The sequence below is a fragment of the Lolium perenne genome, chromosome 7 (genome assembly GCF_019359855.2).
Source record: "Lolium perenne isolate Kyuss_39 chromosome 7, Kyuss_2.0, whole genome shotgun sequence".
Classification (NCBI taxonomy): domain Eukaryota; kingdom Viridiplantae; phylum Streptophyta; class Magnoliopsida; order Poales; family Poaceae; genus Lolium; species Lolium perenne.
In genome coordinates this window covers 192,342,438-192,368,669 of record NC_067250.2, presented here as the reverse complement: position 1 = coordinate 192,368,669, position 26,232 = coordinate 192,342,438, and the positions used below count along the sequence as shown (strand labels likewise).

General features: G+C 41.8%; 2 protein-coding genes, 1 long non-coding RNA gene and 1 pseudogene across 3 annotated transcripts; 2 read left to right on the top strand and 2 right to left on the bottom strand.

The window, feature by feature from the left end:
- The first annotated feature begins 3,532 nt into the window (after window positions 1–3,532).
- LOC127314655 (germin-like protein 8-8) lies at window positions 3,533–4,433 on the top strand (annotated as a pseudogene).
- A 7,882-nt stretch (window positions 4,434–12,315) lies between these two features.
- LOC139833017 (uncharacterized) lies at window positions 12,316–18,856 on the bottom strand. Its single transcript, XR_011747999.1, has 5 exons — window positions 18,694–18,856; window positions 17,874–18,001; window positions 14,306–17,102; window positions 13,855–13,922; window positions 12,316–13,662 (listed from the first exon to the last, which is right to left on the bottom strand). It is a non-coding gene; the product is annotated as an uncharacterized lncRNA (long non-coding RNA).
- A 2,083-nt stretch (window positions 18,857–20,939) lies between these two features.
- Window positions 20,940–22,297, bottom strand: LOC127314657 (germin-like protein 8-11). Its single transcript, XM_051345168.2, has 2 exons — window positions 21,857–22,297; window positions 20,940–21,755 (listed from the first exon to the last, which is right to left on the bottom strand). Exons 1-2 carry the CDS (start codon window positions 21,975–21,977, stop codon window positions 21,199–21,201), a joined length of 678 nt encoding a protein of 225 aa, XP_051201128.1. The 5' UTR covers window positions 21,978–22,297; the 3' UTR covers window positions 20,940–21,198.
- Window positions 22,298–23,620: 1,323 nt separating this feature from the next.
- Window positions 23,621–24,678, top strand: LOC127314660 (germin-like protein 8-7). Its single transcript, XM_051345171.2, has 2 exons — window positions 23,621–23,773; window positions 23,964–24,678. The coding sequence occupies exons 1-2, from the start codon at window positions 23,659–23,661 to the stop codon at window positions 24,521–24,523; spliced, it is 675 nt and encodes a 224-aa protein (XP_051201131.1). The 5' UTR covers window positions 23,621–23,658; the 3' UTR covers window positions 24,524–24,678.
- Window positions 24,679–26,232: the final 1,554 nt, after the last annotated feature.

Sequence of the window (26,232 nt, the reverse complement as noted above, 5' to 3'; positions counted from 1 at the left end):
TTGTGGGTGGTTGATGCTTTCAAGATGGAGGGGGTGGATGCTTATATAGGAGCAGAAAGCAGTGGACCATATGAGCAGCAGAAGGAAGGAGTCCAGTAGAAGAGACCAGCGGATGGAAATGGTCTCTGGCTGCTAGAACGTGCTGGTTAAATTACTTTGTATCAACTTTACAAGTTCCGTTTGAATATGTCTAAAGCACACGTTGTTTCTTTAATTAAAGAGGTAAGTTAGCAGTTACGGTACTTGCCAGGTAGCTAAGGCTACCAAGTAATCTGACGACCGAGTAGCAACTGTCATTATTTCATATTTTCCAGCTCTACCAAGCCACCCCAATGCATGGACGGTGGTTCCACGATAAGTCGCCACCCATCATCACGGGAAAGAAGATTCATACATGAAAGGAAAAGATGAATGCACGTGCATGAGTACTGCAGTGGCATTAGAATTCACCAGCTGGGCTTACTATCTCTCAATTTGCACCTAACCTTGTCATTCATCTTATGAGGTATGATAGGTTTAAATCTTTTACTTGGTCAAGGTTTTCTCGATGCATCGGCTAGATCAATTGCTAATAGAAGACTACGACCCTGGTGTTATAGGGTGAACTCCTTCGCCTCCGGACGGGTCGGCGCTCTTCGAGCGAGGGACATGGGGTCCCTTTCGGAGGTGAAGACGGCGGAGTACGGGCTCTGATGTGTCAGCTGAAGCGGACGATGGCGCATTGCTAGCTGCTTCCTCCTTTGATGTGTGCCCCATAGTTTTAGTCTGTAGTGTCGGGCTGTGGCATTGGTGCCTCAAGTTGTGCTCTTGTGTTTATCTTCCGTGTGCTTGTGTTTCCGGTTGCCTCTAAATTCTGTGTAAGCACGTTTGTATTAACAATGTCAACGTTATTAATTTGACGTGGGGCTTAGGCCTACTGTTTAAAAAAAGTGTCTGAGAGGGAATGTCGTCTGGCCTTCTAATTACATCTCTTAAGTTAAAAAAATATATGTATATTTTTGTATCAACTTAGGCTACCAAGCAAGCATTTTGCAGGCTTAAATTGAGATCATCTCTGCATCAGATAAATTAATGGTCACTTCAAAAAAGCCATGAATGAAAGCACGCGTTTGCACCAAAGAGAACCAGCAAAAGGCTATCACAATTCAAACATGGACGTGCTTGTGAGATGACCATTTAATCAAGACCAGTTCAGTTCAGTTGCGTACTTTACCTGGCCATTGGCCTCCTTGACTTATTCAGAAACGTAATCCATACCTGCCCCTCCTACTACAGCAGCCTCAAGGTAAGCGAAAATGGCAGTCGTGTTAAGCGATAAAACATGTACGGAGATGACAAGGTCTACAAGAGCAACCGATAGTTTACATAAACCATCAGCAAAATAATGCAAAAAGACTTTTTGTGGATATGTAGTGTGCTACAGTGAACCTGCAAATTTTCATCCAAAGTTATGATCATCTGAGACCTAAAGCTGTGTCTTATCAAATTACCTCTCGTAAGAGTAAGAAAGTTATTTCATTTGTCAACTCAGGTTACCAAGCTAGCATTTTGTATCCTTTAATTTATACGATCTATTCGTCAGATAGAATGTTACTTCAATGATACTATGGTGCGCAGACGCGGCGCACGAGTTCACACCTATGAACCAGCAAAAGGCTGTTATGAGTTGAAATTGTAATCAAGCCTGTTAAGTTACTTTACCCAGCCGTAGCGCTTTCTTGACTTGTTCACAACATATATAGACATGCCTCCCACTCCTCCACATCAAACAACAACAACAACAACAACAACAACAACAACAACAACAACAAACAAGTTGGGGTAGGCTAGAGTTGAAACCCATAAAATCTCGAAGCCAAGTCATGGTTCCGGAACGTGGATAGCTAACTTCCACGCACCCCTATCCATAGTTAAATCTTTGTCAATATTCCAAACCTTCAGATCTCTCTTAACGGACTCCTCCCATGTCAAGTTTGGTCTACCACGACCCCTCTTAACATTCTCATCACGCTTTATCCGTCCGCTATGCACTGGCGCTTCCGGAGGCCTCCGTTGGATATGTCCAAACCATCTGAGACGATGTTGGACCAGCTTCTCTTCAATCGGTGCTACCCCAACTCTCTCCCGTATGTCGTCGTTCCGTACCCGATCCTTTCTTGTGTGGCCACATATCCATCTCAACATGCGCATCTCTGCTACACTTAACTGTTGGATATGTCGTCTCTTCGTTGCCCAACACTCAGCGCCATACAACATCGCAGGTCGGATAGCTGTCCTATAAAACCTGCCTTTTAGCTTTTGTGGCACTCTCTTGTCACAAAGTACGCCAGAAGCTTGGCGCCACTTCATCCAACCAGCCTTGATTCGGTGGCCCACATCTTCATCGATATCGCCATCCTTCTGCAACATGGACCCCAAATATCGAAAAGTGTATCTCTCCGGTACCACCTGCCCATCAAGGCTAACCTCTCCCTCCTCGTGCCTAGTAGAACTGAAACTGCACCTCATGTATTCAGTTTTAGTTCTACTAAGCCTAAAACCTTTCGATTCGAGAGTTCGCCTCCACAACTCTAACTTTCTATTAACCCTCGTTCGGCTATCATCGACTAGCACCACATCATCCGCAAAGAGCATACACCATGGGATGTCTCCTTGTATATCCCTTGTGACCTCATCCATCACCAAATCAAAAAGATAAGGGCTCAAAGCTGACCCTTGGTGTAGCCCTATTCTAATTGGAAAGTCATCAGTGTCGCCATCGCTTGTTCGAACACTTGTCACAACATTATCATACATATCCTTGATGAGGGTAATGTACTTTATTGGGGACTTTGTGTTTCTCCAAGGCCCACCACATGACATTCCGAGGTATCTTATCATAGGCCTTCTCCAAATCAATGAACACCATATGAAGGTCCTTCTTTTGCTCCCTGTATCTCTCCATCAGCTATCGTACCAAGAAGATGGCTTCCATGGTAGACCTCCCAGGCATGAAACCAAATTGGTTTTTGGTCACGCTTGTCAACCTTCTTAAGCGGTGCTCAATGACTCTCTCCCATAGCTTCATAGTATGGCTCATCAGCTTGATTCCATGGTAATTAGTACAACTTTGAACATCCCCCTTGTTCTTGAAGATTGGTACTAAAATACTCCGCCTCCATTCTTCGGGCATCTTGTTTGACCGAAAAATGAGGTTGAAAAACTTAGTTAGCCATACTATCGCTACGTCTCCAAGGCCTCTCCACGCCTCGATGGGGATACCATCAGGACCCATCGCCTTGCCGCCTTTCATCCTCCTTAACGCCTCCTTAACCTCAGACTCCTGGATATGTCGCACAAAGCACATGCTGGTATCATCAAAGGAGTCGTCTAGCTCAATGGTAGAGCTCTCAGCCTCTCCATTGTAAAGGTTGTCAAAGTACTCCCGCCATCTACGCTTGATCGCCTCATCCTTCACAAGAAGCTGATCATCTCCGTCCTTGATGCATTTGACTTCGTTGACATCCCTCGTCTTCCTCTCCCTAAACATCAATTTTCCATCTGAACACCACGAAAAATTCAAATGGCAACCTCCTACATCCTTCTTGCTGCTCTTCTTGCGCTGGTCTCATGGCAGGCAGTGGCTTCTGACCCAAGTCCTCTTCAGGACTTCTGCGTTGCTGACAAGTACTCTCCAGGTAAATATATACTTACACACGCTCTTCTCAAGCTCGACCATTGTGCTGCACTTTACAGACATTCTTCCCGATATATTAATAGAACATGGAGCTTCTCCTGCATGTGTTTTGCTTCTTAAACTCTCTTTTGGCCTCGCCTGCAACTAATTATTTTTTTGACACTCTTATGTATATTGGTTCTGTATGCAGTGCTTGTCAATGGATTTGTGTGCAAGGACCCGAAGGTCGTGAGCGCGGACGACTTCATGGCAGCCAACCTCGACAAGCCCAGGGACACCACCAACAAGGTTGGGTCCAACGTGACCTTGATCAACGCCATGAAGATCCCTGGCCTTAACACGCTCGGCATCTCTACTGTGCGGATCGACTATGCGCCGCTAGGCGAGAACCAACCACACAGGCACACACACACACCCCCGTGCCACTGAGATTCTCACCGTTCTCGAGGGGGCGCTCTACGTCGGTTTTGTGACTTCAAACCCGGAAAACAAGCTTTTCACCAAGAAGCCCGAGAAAGGTGATGTATTTGTGTTCCCTGTGGGGCTCATCCACTTCCAATTCAATCCTTGCCCAAACAAGCCGGCAGTGGCGATTGCCACACTCAGCAGCCAGAATCCTGGCACAATCACCATTGCCAATGCAGTGTTCGGATCAAAGCCACCTATCTCAGATGATGTCCTAGCTAAAGCTTTCCAGGTGGAAAAGAATACAGTGAAGTGGCTCCAAGCACAGTTTTGGGCAGACAACCAAAACTAATTCAATTAACCATGTAGTGGATGACATATATTGGCGAGACTTACATATGCATTTTGATATAAGAACAACACATATGTGTGATGCTACCGTGCAATATGTACACATGATCTTGCATTGTCATGTGATGATAAATTAATAATATTTGTTTTACAGTTCGTTGCAGTTTTGTTCTTCCATGCCTATAGTATCAACTACAGTTCATTATTTACTACCTTGGACTATGTTTCACTAAGTTATTCATCCAAATTAAGAGAATCAATCCTAAAAATGAAACAAATTTAATTTATTTATCATCATATCATTTATATGCCAGGAATTATGAAGCAAAAAATGCAAAATAATTCCATAGTCATACAGGACTATGATGAAAAGTTGAAAACTAAAATAAGTTTCTACCTCTCGCTGTTGAGTGCTGACAAGGAAGATTTTGTAGAAGCCCACTTCTTATGGGAGCCTTCTAACATAAAACCCATGAACAAGGTCTGGCGGCACGGCACCTACTCTTGTCACGGCCGTCAAAGTAGTAGCTCAAGCATGCCCAGAAGCACCCCGACACTTCCTCTGTGACAGCAGAAAACCGCTAGCATTCCTCAAAAAAGAAACAATTGGATCGCAGTCACGCTGCTACAGCTTTGTGAAACAACTGATTAGCAAAGATGAGAAAAGATTGCGAAGGAGATGAGACCTTTATATTATGACTCAATACTCAGCCCTAACATATTGTATAATCCTTGACTCTGTATTTTCAACCGTACAATCTATTCACTTCTGCTCTTTGTAATCCAACCAGATCTTTTACAGGCATACAACCACATGTCCAAATGATCACAGGCACTCGTAGCTTACGCATGAAGAACCTCAACCATGCCACTTTTAATCTTAATGCAGTACAGTACATTTTTGAAGATCCGCTATTTAGTTCATAATGATCTACCAATCGAACAGAAACAGGAAGGTTCAGAATGACGGTTGCTCCAGCCATGGCATGCCACGGGAGGGGAAGGCCATGGTAGGTTTTGCTGGATGCAGCGCACGACCTGGTAGCCGGGGTGTGAACATTGCATGGGCACAAGGGAATTTCTTGGAACACCTGGAACCAGAGCGCGTGCCTCCTCATTCGGACTACAGTACCAATATCACATACTTTTGAAGGGTGGAAAGCAATTTAATTGCATGAATTGACCCTAGTTGGCCTTATGATAAGGAAGAAATATGCCCAAGAATTTGGAAACTGGCTGCACACGTAATTTTAAGTTTTTTGATCTTTTTAAATATTTTTTGTACATAATACTTCTCCTTATAGTATAAAAATTGCAGTGGGAAGCACTACCACTGTTTGGCCTCACAAAAATATCACAAAGTAGAATTGTCAACGGCCTACTACTCTTTCTGTCATACTAGATGACCCGTTGCGCTATCGCGCAATGGCAGAATCTGAACAGAATTTAAACCATAAGTGTTTTAGCTTATTTTAGTAGATGCATCTGTTATGAACTTCCGATATGATCCATTCACATAATCCATGGTGAACTTTGGAAGACAACAATGACCAAACCGAAATAAACAATAAATCTCCGTAGTTAAAAAAACCCGAGGGAAATATTCATTTGCAAGAGCATAAAACTCAGCATTAGAAATCTTGTGCTGAAGATCCTAAATAGTGTTTTTGATATGTTTGTAACCGCAGCCCTAAACTAAATAATCACATGATTGTGTGAATAGAGCAAGAACAGAAAATAAATATTATCTTATAATATCCCAAAATTTGGAACCAATACACTCTAGGGAGTGAGTATGTTAACATGCCAACATACTATACAAGATGAAGCTGTAAAACAGGAGAACCAAGTTCATAAAAAAGAGATCGAACTCAATAAACAAAACTACCAGAGTGTGCATATATTATATATGCATTACATCCAATGACACTTACAATTATATAGCTGTTATATAGCAAGAAAAAAATAGATACATGTGATGTTCAGTTGCTGCAACTATTTAAAATGACACAAACCGTAGTTGACCGCATATATAAAATCTGCAATACTTGCATAAATTATGTAACCAAGTTTCAAACAAACCATTTGAAATTTAATGCCTTCAGCACACACACAATTATATAGCTGTTATATAGCAAGAAAAAAATAGATACATGTGATGTTCAGTTGCTGCAACTATTTAAAATGACACAAACCGTAGTTGACCGCATATATAAAATCTGCAATACTTGCATAAATTATGTAACCAAGTTTCAAACAAACCATTTGAAATTTAATGCCTTCAGCACACACACAATTATAGTCACCTGTACCTTTGCAAATGGCAGAATGCAGGCAGAATTTAAATTATAAGTTTTAGCTTACATTTTAGTATTAATAATTAGCTTAAAATTTGACTGATTAGTATAATTGTAGACACACGATTCTATCAAGATGTTGCAATAAAATATGACAATTTTAGCGCAAAGGCAAAAGCGAAACAGTAGGTCATATATTTTTCAATGAAAAACCCGAGACCAGAGTGCTAAAGTTGACCAGTTATTTTCAAATCAAGCCAGGAACTTATAGGATGGCAATTCAAGGCAGGAACTTATAGGATAGCAATTCTGCCACTTATTCATTTCATCTCTTTTTGTGTGTGGTCTAATACAATCCCAGGAACGTATATGATGGCAATTGTGCCATTTATAAATGACCCGTTGTGCCCCGGCGCAAAGGCAAAACGGGACATTAATCAAGCCATAAGTTTTACATTAATTGGTTGCTCCATGTTCAGAAGTCAATAATCAGTTACTTTGGCACTTAAATGAGATGATGTTTAGATTCACTACACATGACAGTGCACACAGAGAAACACATAAGCCCAAAGACCTAAATACCAAAGTCTGATTAGGCATGGGAAAACATACCAAATTCACAAAGATTGCCACAAAATAAAGTATTCTAAATTCTCATTACTTCATTTGTTTCCATCCAAACTCAGCAAAGTTTGTCCAGATTATTTTGCAGCGTTGCAGAGAATGGTGTCGTTTCAGGAACCATAGCAGATGCTTGTTGCATCTTAAAACAAAGATGAACTACTAAGTCTTCTCGTATTGACTGATTGCTGCTTGAGCTCGCTGAACCTTATGGATGATCATTTGTAAACTGGAAAAAACAACAAAACAAGAGAAGACTTTCTGATGCTCGGAGGAAACAATAATATAAGTGCATAATAGAAATACTCAATATATCATAACCATATAAGTATATTTTCAAAGAATCATGCACTAAGAGGCTCATCTCTATGTGCACTGTGTCCGAAGAACAAATATATACCGGAACAAGCATTACACACCAGCATATGCGTGCACCATTCAATGGTCAATGAGAATAAGTCATAAAGTAATACAAGAGAATCTTCTTCCTTCATGCACTGGTGCATGCATATGAATCACTCCAATAATTAAATATTTTATAACATAACTGAAGGGTCTCGCTGTTACATAAGAACCACAGTTCAGCGAGCTCCATGGACACAATTAAAGAGGTTGGAGAAAATGAAAAACATTTGAAGGATAATAGTTTGAAAGCAAAATCTATAACCTGGAATGGAGACATTATACATTACCAAACATGTTCTAAATATATCTTGGGCATCTACTTTATGCCTAACTAATATAGAGAGCACTTTACATGGCAGGAAAATGAAAACGTTGAAAAAAAGATTGGTACCAGTTGTAGATACAACTATCAAAAGGGTCAAAAAAAAATTTGCACGAGGATCCAGCTCCATTCGCCGGCGTCCTCAAGCGTCGCCGCCGAGGATCCAGCTCCATTCCTGACGAAGAGTCGAAGCCGCCGGTCACCTTCAGTTCACCGGGGACACACCACTTGATGAAGAGGAGGCGCCAAGCTCCAACAGCAGAATCGAAGAAGGCCTCCGCCGTGGAGGATGTAGTTTCGCCGCCATGCCGGCAGAAAATCGCGCAAGTGCAAATGAAAGTGTATTAATATGCCAATGAATGTTGATATATAGGACGGTAATTTAATAAATAATTTATTTCAGTGCTTAAATCTATATTTTTGGTGATGGTTCATGTCTTGAGTTGCTATATACGCATCAAATATGGCGTTTATTTCTTGTTCCTCTAAATTTTACATAATTATACAGGATGTTTCATACCAAAATAGTTGTAAGACGATCTTTCATGTATTGGTCATTCAAAGTTAATGCGGAGAGTATCTACGGTTCTATTAGATTCGCCTTCCATTTTTGCCATGAGATTTTGTTTTCCCATTTTATGCTATTGTCCATTGATATTAAATATTTCACAATTTCTATAACTTATCACGCTTTACCAGAACCACATTGGTAAGCACCATATGGTATATAACTAAATCATCAATATATCGCGTGGATGTTTGCACAAGTGAACCGAAACACTTGCTGGAAGTAGATGCATCTGTTATGAACTTTTGATATGATCCATTCACATAATCCAGGGTTAGAAATAAACCGAAATAAACAATGACCAAACCAAAATAAACAATAAATTTCCGTAGTCTGAAAACCATGCATCTTCCTCAAATCAGGCAGGGAAATATTCATTGGCAAGAGCACAAAACTCAGCATTACAAATCTTGTTTAGTGAAGATCCTAAATAGTGCCTTTGATATGTTTGTAACTGCATACCTAAACTAAATAATCACATGATCGTGTGAACAAAGCAAGAACAAACAAGAAATATTAGCCTATAATATCCCAAAATTTGGAACCAATACACTCCAGCCTAGTGAGTATGTTAACATGCCAACGTACTATGCAAGATGAAGCTATGAAACAGGAGAACCAAGTTCCTAAAAAGGAGATCGAACGCAATAAACAGAACTACCAGAGTGTGCATATATCATATGTGCATTACATCCGATGACACTTACAATTATATAGTTCTTACATAGCAAGAAAAAAATAGATACATGTGATGTTCAGCTGCTGCAGCTATTTAAACGGACACACAAACTGTAGTTGACCGCATATACAACGCCTGCAATACTTGCATACATTATGTAACCAGGTTCCAAACATACCATTCGAATTTTTTTTTTTGAAAGTCATACCATTCGAAATTGAGTGCCTTTAGCAGACACAATTACATTAACATGTACCTTTGAAATGAGGCTCTGCCACTCATCAACTCCAACATGATCACATGCCGATGGCGCACGGACATGCTCCGAGCTGGCCGTGGATGCTGACATATTTCATGAAGAATTTGATGTCAAAAATAAACCTCTTTCAGTTAGATGTCCTCAACAAAACTCTCACTATTTGTAAACATGATGGTTTATACTGAATTTTAATTTGATGTCAGTGTCATACAATCTACAAAGATTAATCTAAGGTCTAAAACCAGCAAACGATTCTAGCTCTAGTAATATAGCACAAGTCATTGTTTTCTCTTGCCACTCGCTTGGAGGCGATTGCCGAGCTCAGTTCCTTCAAGATATATACACAAGATGTTAGTCAAGTGGCAATCAAGTACTACCACGCAACAAACATTATTTTCAGTCAGCCAGCAAACTAATTTTTGAAATCATGGTCAGATTAGTGGTGTAGAGACACAAGTTTGCATCACACTATGATGACCGATGATAATTGGCACAAATCCCTATTGTGTCACCTGGAGCCTGGGATAAACAGCCATGTCAAGATGTACATGCCAAGCTAGGTACATCACACTTTCAAAACCAAAATCTCAGCCAAAAATGGACCTGTAGTCGTTAATTTTCCACACAGGGGTAACTGTGATAGTAATATTCTGCAAACAACAGTTTTTACTAATGTGGTAAACCATAGAAGACAATGCCTGAAATATCAGGAGATAGTTAAATCTGTGCTAATAAGAGAGAAATACAGTTTGGAGAATACCACATGCACAAACACATGGAATCCCTTTTCTTTATAGAGCATGGCAAGGGCATATACCATCTTGTTTATAGAAGGTTTGCCAGCAAAAATACTATCTGAAGACCTACAAGCAAAATCAAAAGGGACAGTACATATGATAGGCTACCAAGCAAGCACCCATCTTCTCTAACTAAACACCATTCCATCTAGCAAGTCGATTAAAAAATACACAAAAACTTCAAACTACAATGTACAAGCTTGGGCATTGTAGTAGATGACTGGATAGTGCACAAAACTCATACATTTGCAGCGCTGAAACTCATACATTAGCAGCTTTGGGATAAATTTACAGTGGATATGGCCATATAATTCCGAAAATCATACCAGTTTACATCTCTGAAATTTAACGACCTGACAAGTTCTGATTACTGAACACTACAACTCGACTGACTACAAAATCCGGTCGATCTCGAGTGGAATCTCAAGCACACGCCACCCTGCGCTGGTGACAGTATCAGCTCGGCCAAGGCTGAGCTCACCCAAGGCTGCATGCAACTCGAGTGAGCATTAATTGATGTGACTGAATGGCGCAAGTGTTGGATCTCGGTATCGTAGGAATCTATACACAACTTATGCCATGAGAGAAATTCTTTGGCAATGGACAGTATGAGTTTGCAGCGTGGCTTCCTTGGCTTCGATATGTTGTTCGCTGAACATGGCTTCGTTGTTTTTAGAATGTTTTTCTCTTTGTATATGTTGTTTGCTTGTAATTTCATTGATTTGTAAGTTGGTATTCAACATCTACGTAACAAACCTGGCCACATATGGGTCTCTATTAATCTAATGGCAGGCACTTGACTTCCTTCTACTCCCTACATTCCGTTTTAATTAACTCAACTGTAATTTTACAAAAAAAACCCTGTTGTTTTTTACTCTCTACCCGCACGTCCTCCTCGTCACGAATCAGGCCGTCGGACACTCCGCTCGACCCAGACCAACCGCTCCGCTCCGCGCCTATATCCCCAATTCTCCCCAGCCGCATGGATCATCCGGAATCACATCGTCAATGCACTGCCGCAGGCCGTCCTCGAAGCGATCCAGCTCCCGATCGTAGGACCGCCTCCCGTCGACCAGGCTCCCGTTCACCCCCTTGCCGGGAGCGGGAGGGCAGCCCATGGAGAGCCACATCCTGGCGCAGCCGTACGAGTAGCCGCCCGCCTCCGCGCGCCTAGCGGCGACGCTGACCACCTCATCCGCGGCCTGGCCGACGACGATCTCGTTGGCCCAGTATTCGTCGAACGTTGATGATCCCTGCTGCTATTCATACGCCTTTGTTTCCCTCGATCGATCCCAGCTGGACCCATCGATCGATTGGCGAGCTGGTGGTAAATCTTAGGGAGTCTGTTTTAAAATTTGAAACTGCATAGGACGGGAATGTAAAAATCAGTTTCCAAAGCGTTTTTTCTCCCCCAAGTTAATTAAAACGGGACGGACGGAGTATATGCGTTTGAGATTCATTTACTTTAGAGTCGGAATTATTTGACTATATGCCCAGGTGACAGTGTGAGAATTTAAACCACAAGTTCTGTCTCGTTTTAGCGCATGCTGCTACCTTGTTGATGTCGGTCCTTAGGGTGGTACAAATGCAATCACTTGTAAGGAGCCTAAATGTATTCAGTCCTCAGGGTTTTGAATGTATTCATCACTTATAAGGAACTCTAATGTATTCATGTGATACATAGATCGATGAAGAGCTCAATATGTCTAAGCACTAATTTAAATTTATCACTAAGAAAAGCATATTGTTGTCAAAGATCACATATATATTTGTGCTCATTACTCCTTGCACTAAAAATTAAAACTTAATTCACTTGGCAATAATTTGTATGTACACAATATGGATCTCCTCTTTGGGCGTATCCTGGATCAGCCGTAGCAGGCACTCTTACTCAAGTTGTGCGGCAGAATTTGCAATATTAAACATCAGGCCACATTGTGTATTGAACAGCAATGCAAAACTATAGCGATCATGGATCGCCAAAACTACAAAAAAAAACATCACTGTTTATCCTTTCTAAGGAATCCAAATCAATAGTGGAACAAATATTAATAATGAAAGAGTTTGTTATATAGTACATAATTAGTTCCTACTTCATGACTGATGTCTCATATACTTGTGCATCCATCAAGTATAAAAAAATAATACTTACGAAAGAGAAACTACAAGCACGTAATAAAAAGCAAAAACAATTACTAACCATGACTGGTGTGCGATCAAGCATTCTAAGGTTTACATAATATCAAGAAGATGACACAACTTAAACGACACATATTTGCTTGACAGTCACGTGCTAAGAAAAATGACACAACTTAAGCGACACATATTTGCTTGACAGTCACGTGCTTAGAATGCTTGATCGCACACCAGTCATGACACAACAAATGTATATGGCAAAACTGAAACGACACATATTTGCTTGACAGTCACATGCTAAGAAAAATGTAAGTACTTATCATTCATCACAAAATTCAAAGAATCTCCAGGCGACTGACCTGATGAGAACCTAGTTCGCAATCGAGGTAAAAACTTGATATAAATGTGTGCAAAAGATTAAAAAAAGGATTAAACTTCGCATGATCAAGCATGTCAGAAACACAATAGCTTCTGTTGCAAATCTGAATATACCAATAGAGCATCAGTAGAGTAATCAATTAGAAAACTAAACAGAGCATCATCATGTACTCTTCTAATCATCTAGCATAAATGACATCCACTAAGGTACTATTCGAACGAGACAACCAGCATAGCAAATATTTTAATCGATTAATCAAGCATGCATCTAACATCCAAATGCCAACATCTCACATGGACCAGCTAGTAGCTAACCTCCAAATGCATGCAGCTAACATCCGAATCCAACAAATACTACTACTATTATAGAGGCACAACAACACCACGAGCATACAGTAGAGAGAAAGGAGGCACATTCTAAATAGGAGCAGGTGGGCGGAGAGGTGAGAGTCGATGAGGAAGAGAGGAGTCATACCTTGCCACCCTCCTGGGAGAGGGTTGTGCCATGCTGGAGAGGAGGAGGCTGGCCGACAAGACAAGAAGCTGGCGGAGGAGGATGTTGGTGCAGATCCGGCAGAGGATCAAGCTGGCTGCCGCTTGAAAGGTGAGAGCTCCTCTCTCAACCAATTTCTGTGGACTGGTTTGCTCATCTCTCGCTTTCCTCTCTTTTCCCTTACTTTGGGTGCCCAATTTTCCTCCCTTACCGCCCCAATTTCTCTTTGTCGCTTGAGCTGGCACATGCTCTTTTGTTTCCCACTCAACCTGCACCTGATCAATAACAACAGTTTCAGTGAGCTTTAACTAAATATACTTATCAACATAAATAAAAAATCAGCAGTCTACCATAAGGGAATGTATTTGTTGAACACATCATATTAGCATGACATGATATGACCAGGATGCATAGAAAATGTATCTGATGTTAAGACGGATATAGAGCCTCAATATAATTTTACTTACAAAATTTATATTTACGAAGCCTCAATATAGCTATTTGAAATCGATCTACCCAGGAAGCTAATTTCCAACTGAAAAAGAAGCAAGTAAAGGATTATTTAGAAATAAAATAATGATGTATAATTTGAAACACCATTCTGTAGTTACTACTTTTCATTTCAAAGCATGGTTCAGAATTATATGGATTTAATAAGTTCCCAATCTAAAACCCAAAAAATCAACAAACAAAGCTAATAAGTTTTAAGTCAGATGGTATCATCCGCAGACGCAAAAGGCTGCAGCGCAAAGACCATATCTGCTTACCGTGATCCCAGCAACGTGCAGGTTCATCCCATTTTAGATAATATTGTATATATATGCCTATATACTGAATCCTAGAGGAAGACAGAAAAGCAGGAAGCAACATTCAGATCCAACAAGCCAACAAAAAACACACCATAATGTGGACACATACCAAAGGTGGCAAGCAAGTATCCAAACCAAAGCAGGGAACATAGGATACATGTGGAACTTTGGCAATGTATATCCTTAGTTACCTGCAAGATAGGTCAGTTAGATTGCATACACCACCACGAAAATAGTGGCACGAAGGAAAGTCTACAAAACTGCTTTTGCCAGAAGTAGATGAATACTCACAGATGCAACAAAATAGTCATGTTTGCTATTGGTACAGTTAAATGGAGACTCAGCTGAGAGGGAAGGTGAGAAAGAATTACACTTTCTCATCTCGGCACTAACTATGCAAAGCAACATGAGTTAAACCAAGGAGCATGCTAGGCCGATGATCTACTTCTAAATCTCAAATGGCAGATGATCTACTTCTAAACTGAAAATGGCAGATTGGTGGTAAACAAGAAAATAAAAAATGTCAAAATGCAGTGATCGTGGGTTGAACACGTGACCTTCAGATCTTCAGTCTGACGCTATCCCAACTGACCTATCCCCGCTAATCAAATGCCTAAAAGCAACCAACTCAGCAGAAGAACAATATCTGGGAACACTCCCTGCACCTGAAGAAGGTGGCAAGGAATCTGCAACTAAGTGATCACAATAAATAGCACAGTTAAATTGCAGCCTATCTTTTCTATGGGAAGAAGCAAAAGCAGTGGATATGAGACAGTGATACCTCAGCACGAGATATGAAACTCTAGCTGCAGGGACAGTGAGGGCCTGCAAGTCAACAGTTGTCCATCGTTCTGAAAGCACCAACCAACGTAATTACCTCTGTCCATCTGCTGTAACACTACTCTATGAAGTTGTACTTAAAGGCCATGAGAATCAGTTTCAATGTTCACACACAATATGCCACTAAATCCATCCGTGTGAAAACAACCAAGATTGACCACGGCAAGGGCAAAAGGCAGCTTGCTGGTCAGCGCTGCCATCAATGATAGTGGCCTTCTTAATGAGCAGATGATATTGCCATGGGGATACATTATGTACCATTAATGATTATGCACATTAGGACATTAGGTGTGTAGTGCATCTACTACAGCCTAAAAACCAAGATCAAGCAGAAACCAAGCCACACATGACTAAACACTGAACTGAAGAGAAGACGACGGAATGAATAACGACCACCGAACCACGCAGCCAGCTCGAGGAAGCAGACTGTAGGATGAAATACTCCGTGAGAGATGTCGTCTTGACATGTAAATAAAAGGATAAAATTTCTAATCAACCTTGTCAATAAGTTTTACCAAAAACAAAGCTGAAAATGTTGAGTCCTGCTTCTGCATTTAAAAATGGAAAAACCATGTACCATGTATGCAACATGGTGTTGTTAATCGCTCACTACCTTGACACTGCAGCAGCACAGATTGTCCGCTCTACTATATGAACACAACCAGATAAATTGCAAAGAACTTGCAGCTGCACAGTTTCCAAAAAATGCGCTTGTTTTATTCTACTGAATAAAGCTCAATTATAGTTCGTTCCGAATCCGCGATAAATAAAAAGTGCCCAAATCTGAATAAAGCTCAATTACAGTTCACACTCTCGGTTTTAAATGTACATTCAGTCATAAATCCTTCCAGAACTATTCTCCTATTAACATTATTGCTAACCATTTTAATGAGAATTGGCTTCAAATTAAGAGCATTGGCAGTTGATAAGGCAGAAGTAAATGCAGACAGATTGTTGTTTTGGATCAAACTCATTACATATTTTTCGGTTTCAATTCGGACTGATTCACCAATAAATAACAATGTGGCGAGAGGGAAAATAAGATGCCAAAAGCAAACATAAAATAGAATATAGGAGCAGATTTGACTAAACTTTCCTACTAACGTCCCATATCATAACCCTTTTGTTTGTGGGAAGCTACAATATAGCCTCCAAATTTGGATTCCACTCAACCTGGAAGACCTCCCCCCCTACAGGCGCAAACTGTGCAGCACAAAACATCAGTTACTTAATAGCATATCAGTTAAGCTGAAGAAGAGCGGGTAGATTGACTGACCAATGGGGAACCATAAAACTGAGCATGATAAACAGAAATACTGATTAAAGAAGACATGCACCAATAAAGAAATTCACACTCATGGTTATCGAAAGCATGCAAGCTTCTTGATAGTGTGCACAAGTCAAATAGCTTAATAATTGCATCGCCTGATGCTGTAGAAAAGATCTACTTGAACGGATTGAAGGACAATGAGCTGAACTGACAAAGCAATCATGTACATTACGAAAAGAAACCATGAACAAAACACCACAGGAACTAATTGTTTTATATTGTCAATCTCAATTCCGCAATAAAAAGAAACTCACACTCTTTTTTCGATTAAGATACACACCCTTGTATGCTACATGTAAAATACAGCTTATGCAATTTCCCATTTAGGGTTTCTGACAAAGTAAGAATGTGCCAGATAATTAATGGAACCTGCTGCATATCCTTTTATATTCATTCCGTACCTCATTCGCCACTCATCACAAAAGCACCAGCACTAACATCGTGTGTTAGTTAATGGTAACAGAATCCTTCCTACGTCAAAGCAATCCAGAGATCCAATGAAGCCTTAAAATGACAAAATGCAATCACAAGTCTAAAAACAACTGAGTGAGACATGCACTGTGGAACAGACTTGTTGCATGCATATTGCACAACACTACCTTCCCAAACTCCAAATCAAATCTCCTTGATTTTCTGCTCCACGCCTGAGCTGCCCACGTGATCCAAATAAGCTTGCCTCAAGAACCGGTGCCTTGCAAACCGACAAACCCTTATAGGCCTTCACCTTTAGACCAATCTGCTCAGCACAGAAGCAAAAGTTTATCCTGACAAGCCCTTATAGGCCTTCACCTCTAGACCAATCTACTCAGCATAGAAGCAAAAGTTAAAACTCAAAAGCATCAGTTGGTGATTGGAAATTTTACCTCTACACAATCCAAATCAAATCAGCAAGATTACATCACAGATAAAATCACAAATAAAATATCTGATTAGAATACACTCAGATTAGAGCCACTTTATCTCCATCTCATAAAAACACCACTACCCAGCCACCATATGCTCCTATTCTCTCCATCTCCATGCTACTCCACCAGTAGGTTCATACCCAGCGCTGGTGGAGCGCAACCAGGCAACCCTTGGAAGCAACAAATGTCTCACCCAAAAAGGTACCCAAACAAAAAAAAGGGGAGGAAATTCACATGGGGCTTTTGACCATGTTTCTAGCCATGGAAACAATCATCAGAGACACATTTATTCATCTCATGCTCCCTTCTCCTCCCTTATCTAAATGAACAAGTAAATTAACCATTTTATATCGACCTGTCTCGCCCGGTCGTCGCGCCATAAGGAAGCTCGGTAAAATAAAAATCCTCAAAATAGAACAATACCAGTAAATGGAATTGAAACAAAACCAAAGCAATCAAAAAAATTAAGCGTTCAAGTACCTTTTCTAGAAAACCATATTGCCCTATATAAAGCACAAACCCCATATCAACCAACTTTCTCATCTTTACCATAACCATTAAATCAATGGACTATCATATACTGGATGTAGGTCTGCAAATACCAAAGAAAACGGCAGCAGAATAGTTTAAGTGAACATGTCCCAGGCTCCCATGATTATCACAAAGACTGCAACTTTTCATCCCTCTTTTACTCGACTGATTTTTATCCCTAGTAGAATTCTGCACATACCTGAAATAAAGCATTATCAGAACCTTATGCAGCGGCACCAAGATGGTAGCTTCTAATTACCCTCCTATATTTACACATCCTTAGCCAGTATATATATAGTGCATGTATGGACCGAGCTGATCTGTACCGACTCACTACACCAACAAGGTGGTACATGTTGGCAAATCAACTTTTTAGAAAAATGTAATTACTCTGTCTGGAAACTTTATGAACAAATATCTATTATTACCATGTATTGATCTGACTGGTGTAGCAGGTGTGTGGTACATGATGCATGGAAAGAACCATATGCACACTTTAGAGCTAAGTCTAGTCACTGTTACAGTACAAAAGTTCAATTAGATATTCCTTAATACCACAACATGGTCTTCATTGGTAGTTAAAGAGGAATTTATTATGAAATGAAACTATATCATATATCCTTTATTAGAAGTTCCAGATATATGTATCAAATGATGCATGATTAGATGATTGCACAGATATACTAACCCTACATATAATTTTGACATGTTCTATGATAAACGATATACAAAGTTTGGTTCGAATTAAAAGATTGGAAGATAAAACTACAATTCCCATTGTCAAAACATAGCTCCCTGCTCGACATCGCTCTCGAATAGGGTGATTGCAGTTAGTCATCACATTAATTAATATCAAGAGCACACAAAAGGAACAGAAAAAATTTGACGTACCATGTGGATATCTAGGATATCAATGATGTAGCAGGACTCAAACGGCACCTCCAATTGGTTCACTAATACATGCTTCCATTGTTGAAACAAATAGAGGGGATTAAATCAAGCGAGTGGTGTTGAACATATGCTCAGAAACGGAGAAGATAAAAAGAGCACATTGACTCACCTTGCGGCCTTCCTTCCCAGCTGTACAGCATGATGAACACTTGATCTACACATCACATGGTGTGACAAAAGCGACTGAACAATCTGGTAGAGGAGATGACATCGCCTACATTTATAAAAGAAATTTCAATTTGAGTCAGACATTTCAACAAACATGTGGTGGGGAAAAACTACAAGCAGTGATAGCCACCTCATCTTAGCCAGGATCACACCCTGAGATACAAGAGAAAGAACACAATCACAAATTAACATCTCAAATTAAGATGAATCCTTCTAAAAATCAAGAAATAAAGAGGAGAAGGGGTGGTGTTGATTGCCTACTTGCCGCTGTGATAGCACCACGCCCTGATACGAGTCAGAATAAGAATCTCAGGTTGGGGAGACCAATCAGAAGGGATGAGGAGGGAGATGTGATGCATCTTCGTGTGGCACAGCGCCGGGCCAGCGCCGCCCCTCCTTGATCCTCTCGCTACTCTTCCAACAAAAATTGTCTAGCAACAGACAGAGACATGAGTAGAAGGGAAGAAAGATGGGAGTAAATCAGCTCACCGTACTTGCTATCAGCTGGACAGCTGCGCGCGCTCGTATGCGGAGTGCCACTCCCCAGCCCCACGTGTGCACCTGACCACCACTCCATCGCCCGCATCGCTCGATTCGCCCTGCATCCACCCTTTCTCGCGCCGTCTTCTTCTGTTACATGGCCTCCTCCGTTGTTGGTTCGCGCTGCTTGCGGCGCCGCAGACAAGCAGGCGTCCCCAGGAGTCGACGAGCAGCGCACGGAGGCGGCAGTGCTCCTACCTTCCCGTCCGCCCCAGAGAAGGAAATCTCGAGCCCAGCCGGCTGTCGACGACCTTCTCCAGCCGATGCGCCGCTGCTACCCCTCTGCACCGCCACCTTCTCCATGCGCTCTCCCCAAGCGCCTCCCACTACGACCGTCCCCGTCCGGCCCATCCGAGCAGGAGCGTGCTCACTGCCATCGCTCCGCCGGAAGACGACATCGAGGGCGGGAGAAGAGGAGAGGACGGGGACGAGGATAGGAGTTGCCGCTGCCCACCTCCGTGTGCGCTCCTGCCGCACCTCCTCCTTTCCACGAACGCCGCAGTCCCCGTCGGGCTCCATCCAGGGGATTGGCGGTGCGCCAGTGGCCTCCTCTGCCTGGGAGTGCCATCTCCGGCCTCACGTGGGCTTGGAGAAGACGAGATAAGAGGGACACGGAACGGCGGAAGATGGCCGGCCAGCAACCTCCACAACGCCGCCTCCAAATCCCGCCATCCACCAGCCGCGCGGCCGCGCGGCCGCCGGCAGGATGCGCGACGGCTCGATCTGGTTTTCACTGCGGGAGAAAGGAGACGAGAAGAGCGCGGGGCTCTAGGACGAGGGATTGGATGCTTTTTCTTGATCTAGGGTTTCACCGCATGTGGACGCGAAGAAAGACGACTCGAAATAAACAGCGTCACAGTCTCCAATCATCGGCCCCCGCACGTAGCTGGCCCCGCGTGTCATTGACTCGGAGGAAAACTGAACAAGTGAGAAACATATTCACCGATCCGAAGGTTGTGGTGGAAAGTGGGATTGAAGATTTACTGTGTATGGTGAAACGGACGGACCAGATGTTTTTGCCCCTTTTGAGTGCCTTGGTTGGCCGGGTAGTCTAGGGACATTTATAGGAGAAATCCCACAACAAACCTCACCATGCTAGATCATTATACACATAGATCACTGACAGCCATTCAAGATAAATCATCACATTTAGGCCGCCCTCTAATCCTTAAAATGTCATGGAAATCGCCATCAGGATGAAAATGGTAAAAATAGTGCACATGCTGCAAAGCGAGAAGAATTGCCGTCTTCATCCTTGAATATTTAGCTTACGGTGGATTTTGGTAGTACAAGATTAGTGATATTTATTCATGTTTGCTCATATTGCAACCCTAGAAGTTGTTACAAAAAGGAATGAGAGTAGGAAGTGGTCAGAACAACTACTGAGATACGACATGTAAATAAAAATATTATGACACGTTGAAGGTAAAAAAACATACACATATACTGAATAACTAATGAAGATATTTTGTTCTGGAGAAGGACAACAAAATCACTAGTTTTGGTTTATCATCGGGAAACAAGACACATGAGTAGCATATGATGTGAGTCTAACAAAACCAAAACTGACAAGAAAAGGTAGAAATACATTCATACCTCACAGACACATACACTAGCATGGGATATATACCATTCATTTCATACTTAAGATGCAAATATAGCTAGAAACTAACTCAATCTGTTTGCACACTGCAACTGTAGATCTTCCATGAAGTTAACCAACAACTAAGGTCTGACTTAGTAGTGGTTGTTCTCCCAGAACTGAGCCTGCAGCCAATCTATTGTATTCTTCTCCACCTGAAACGCCTTGGCAAGAACATCATCTGAGATCGGTGGCTTCGATCCAAACACTGCATTGGCAATGGTGATAGCCCCTGGGTTCTGGCTACTAAGTGCAGCAATTGCAACTGCTGGCTTGTGGGGGTTGGGGTTGAATTGGAAGTGGATGAGCCCCACAGGGAACACAAACACATCGCCTTTGTTAAGCATCTTGGAGAGGAGCTTGTTTTCCGGATTGGACGTGACAAAGCCAACATACAATGTCCCCTCGAGCACCGTCAGGATCTCGGTAGCACGAGGGTGCGTATGTGGTGGGTTCTGACCTAATGGTGTATAGTCAATGCGCGCTAGTGAGATGCCTAGAGTGTTGAGGCCAGCGATCTGCATGACATTGATCAAGGTGACATTGGATCCAACCTTGTTGGTCATCCTAGGCTTGTCAAGATTGGCTGCCTTGAAGAAGTCATCTGCATTGACGTCCATCGGGTTCTTGCAAACAAACCCATTGACAAGCACTGCATGCATTGAACATGTAATATGTAAGTGCGGATTTTCTAGTGTTATTTCAACATGCATATTATCTCCAGAGAGCCGAAGTCATGAAGTAAACAATTACCTGGAGATTTCTTATCCACAACACAGAAGTCTTGGAGTGGGCTAGGATCGGAGGCTATGGCCTGCCATGAGACAAATGCAAGAAAAATGGCAAGCACAAGTAAGGAAGAAGAGGAGACCATTTGGTTCCGTTTCACTTGTGTTGCTGCTAGATTGTTTGTGGGTGGTTGATGCTTTGAAGGTGCAGGGTATGGATGCTTATATAGGCTCAGAAAGCAGTGTGTCCATATGAGCAGCTGAAGGAAGGAGTCCCTTAGAAGCGACCAACAGATGGAAATGGTCTCTGGCTGCTACAACATACTGATTAAATTATTTTGCATGAACTTTACAGGCTTCGTTTGAATTTGTCTAAAGCACGCTTTTATTCTTTAAAGAAGTAAGGTAGCGGATACGATTCTTACCAGATAGCTAAGGATACTAAGTAATCTGACGACCGGACAGTAATTATTATTATTTCATATTTTGAATCCCTACCAAGTCACCTCAGTGCATGGACGGTGGTTCCATGAAAAGTCGCCACCCATCACCACCATGGACAAGATTCATGCATGATATAAAAAAAAAAAGTTGAATGCACATGCATTAGTATTGCAGTGGCACCAAGAGCTAGCTACTAGTGCTAGAATATTAGAATTCCACATCTGGGCTTACTGTCTCCCAGTTTGCACCTAACCTTGTCTACATCAATTGTGAATAGAAGACTGAAATGGTCTCTTGCTGGGTGGCTTGTTTGCTGGAATTTTCTTTTTTCCGCCTTTCAATGTACAATATTATTTCTAATATCTCGTAACCCTACTAATAAATCTAACATCTGAGGAATGAATCAATGACGATGGTTACTGGCACCTTCCTATTGAAGAAATGGCAGTCATGTTGACCAAGAAAACATGTAAAGGAGACCGCAAGGTAAATGAACTAGAAGAGCACACGATAGCTCACACAAGCCAGTAGCAGCATACCTCATCAACTTATGCAAAACAACTTCCTATGGGTAGACTTTCATCCGAAGTAATGATCACTTGAGACGTACGCAATAAACGCAAAAACTTCATGTACTATGAGTCCGGACATTTTGTCTTTCCGCAGGACACGAATGTTCACAGTTTTAAATAAAATTTGCAGGTTTGTGCCACTGCATCCATAGATATATTTATAACTTGTAGTAGGTAGAATTTTGGGGCTCGTATCGAAATGAGTGCATGAGGGGAAATGTCATCTGGCGTTCTAATTTGTAGTATAGAGAAGACAAGGTCAATGAACAAGAAAAGCAAGTGCTTGCTTACATAAACCATCCTCAACATCCTCACCAAATCAAGCAAAACGACTTTTGTGGATATATAGCATGCTACAGTATATGAACCTGCAAACGTTCATCCGAAGTTATGCTCATTTGAGACCTAAAGCTGTTGCTTCCAAATTAGTAAAAAAAGGTATTTCGTTCATAATATCAGGCTGCCAAGCTAGCACTTTGCATCCTTTAATTTAGACTATCTATGCGTCAGATAGAATGGTTCCATGAAAACGCGGATAGAATGGTTCCATGAAAACGCGGTGCACAAACACAGCTCACGTGTTCACACCTATGAACCAGCAACAGTCTTTTATGAGTTGAAATTGTAATCAAGACCTGTTAAGTTACTCTGCCTAGCCGTAGCGCCTTCTTGACCAGTTCACAACATATCCATACCTGCCCCCGCCTACTGCAGCAGCCTTAAGGTGTATATATAGATATGCCACCTACTTATCCTCCACGGCAAAACAAAGCATCATAACCTGGCCATCTGAACTCCACGACCAAATCAAATGGCAACCTCCCACATCCTTCTTGCTGCTCTTCTTGCGCTGGTCTCATGGCAGGCCATGGCTTCTGACCCGAGTCCTCTTCAGGACTTCTGCGTCGCCGACAAGTACTCTCCAGGTACATATATACTTACACATGCTCTTCTTAAGCTCAACCACTGTGCTGAACTTTATAGGCCTTCTTCCTGATGTATTAATAGAACATGGATGTTCTCCTGCATGTTTTTTTGTTTCTGAAATTCTGTTTTGGCCTCGTCTGCAAGGAATTCTTTTTTGACCATATGTATGGATATCGATTCTCTATGCAGTGCTTGTCAACGGATTTGTGTGCAAGGACCCGAAGGTCGTGAACGCGGACGACTTCTTCATGGCAGCAAACCTCGACAAGCCTATGGACACCACCAACAAGGTTGGGTCCAACGTGACCTTGATCAACGCCATGAAAATCCCTGGACTTAACACACTCGGTATCTCCATTGCGCGGATAGACTATGCGCCCCTAGGAGAGAACCCACCACACACACACCCTCGTGCCACAGAGATCCTCACGGTGCTTGAGGGTGCACTATACGTCGGTTTTGTGACTTCTAACCCGGAGAACAAGCTTTTCACTAAGAAGCTCGAGAAAGGTGATGTGTTTGTGTTCCCTCAAGGACTCATCCACTTCCAGTTCAACCCTTGCGCTAACAAGCCAGCCGTGGCGATTGCCGCACTCAGCAGCCAGAATCCTGGTGCAATCACCATTGCCAACGCAGTGTTTGGATCAAAACCACCAATATCGGACGATGTCCTAGCTAAGGCTTTCCAGGTGGAAAAGAATACAGTGAAGTGGCTCCAAGCTCAGTTTTGGGCCGACAACCAGAACTAAAACAATTAACCATAGAGTCAATGACATATATTGACGGGACTTACTTATGCCTTTTGATATAATAAGAGCATATGTGTGATTCTTCTACCTTGCAATATGTGTAAACAGATGATCTTGTATTATTCTGTGATGATTAATTAATACTATGTGTCTTACGGTTCAAATGTTGCAATTCCATTCTTGCATGACTAGTATCTACTACATTGGATTATGTGTAACAAAGTTATTCACCCAAATTAAGAAAATCAATCCAAAGAATAAAACTCATTATTATCTTTGGGTATCCAACAATTTTTATGTCATGGATAGTCAAGCAAAATATACTAAGTGGCAACAAGTAACAACAGTTTTAGTCATGTAGGACTATGACAAGAATTAAAGTAAACCTCCAAGTGAAGAAAAATATACTAAGTGAGTCAATCCAAAGAATATAGCTCATAGATTTGCCCAGTTATCTGGTCAATTATACTTTACAAATAGCGAAGCAAAATATACTAAGTCAAGTTTGATAATTGGGCGCGAGTTATAGAAAATATTTACCTCTTAGTGCTGAGTGTCAACAAGGTAGACTTTGTAGAAGCCCCCTTCTTGTGGGTGCCCTCTACTGTAAAATACTTGATAGTGTCAGGCCATCAAAATAACAGCCCAAGCGCACCCAGAAGCGGCCCACACTGGGGAAAAATATTCACAAATAATACTCAGATTTGGATTTTTGCATAAATAATACACCGCCGCTCGAAGCTCGAGCGGTAAGAAGATAATGCTCCAGGCTGACGTGGTAAGGTACCTACTGCTCGAGGCTCCCTGTGACAGCACAAAACCAGTGGTCTTCAGCAGCAGGGTCTTCAGGTTGCAACTGAAAACTCTGCTCATCTGGAACAGTTAAATCACAGGCAAAGATGAGCAAAGATTACTAAGAATGAGGTCTTTATATGTTGCTGAAATAGTCAGCCTTGAAAAATTGTAGAATATTTGACTCTTAATTTTCAACCCATACAATCTATTCTCCTATGATATTCAGAATACAGCCAGTGACATTTTACAGGTATAAAAGAACATGTACAAATGATCACATGCACTCGTAACTTACACATCGAGAATGCCACTGCTAATCTTAAGAAAATACGGTACATTTATGAAGAATAGCTATGTATTCCACAAAGCTCTACCAATCGACTAGAAAGTTAGGAATGATCAGAAGGAATAATGGTGTGGCGATGGCATGCCACCGGAGAGGGACACCACTGCATTAGCAATGGTGATGTGCGTGTTCTAACTGGATGCAGCGCACGACCGTGATATAGCTGGTGGCTGAGGTGTGAATGCTGGATGCACACACCTGGGATTTCCAGGCTGGGAACTTCTTTGAACACCTGAAACCAGAGAGTTTGCCTCCTCATTTGGACTGCAGTAGCAGTATCACAGAGCAGCAGTACCAACAGCTGCCTGAACCAATCCTGCCATATCCCACAGACAAAACTGGGCATGCTAGATCATTATATTGATAGGTCGCTAGCAGCCGTTAGAGCACGTGCTGCAAAGTGAGAAGAATCAGGGTCTTTATCCTTTAACATTTCACTTATCGTGTATTTTGATACAACATTAGTGATCCTAATTAATAGCAGCCGTTAGAGCACGTGCTGCAAAGTGAGAAGAATCAGGGTCTTGATCCTTTAACATTTCACTTATCGTGTATTTTGATACTCCCT

Bases quoted from the DNA above. Each gene is read 5' to 3' on its own strand.
- LOC127314660 (XM_051345171.2), top strand. From the start codon at position 23,659: ATGGCAACCTCCCACATCCTTCTTGCTGCTCTTCTTGCGCTGGTCTCA. The intron at 23,774-23,963 runs GTACATATATAC...TTCTCTATGCAG, and splicing joins CGCCGACAAGTACTCTCCAG to TGCTTGTCAACGGATTTGTG.
- LOC127314657 (XM_051345168.2), bottom strand. From the start codon at position 21,977: ATGGTCTCCTCTTCTTCCTTACTTGTGCTTGCCATTTTTCTTGCATTT. The intron at 21,756-21,856 runs GTAATTGTTTAC...CAATGCATGCAG, and splicing joins TGTGGATAAGAAATCTCCAG to TGCTTGTCAATGGGTTTGTT.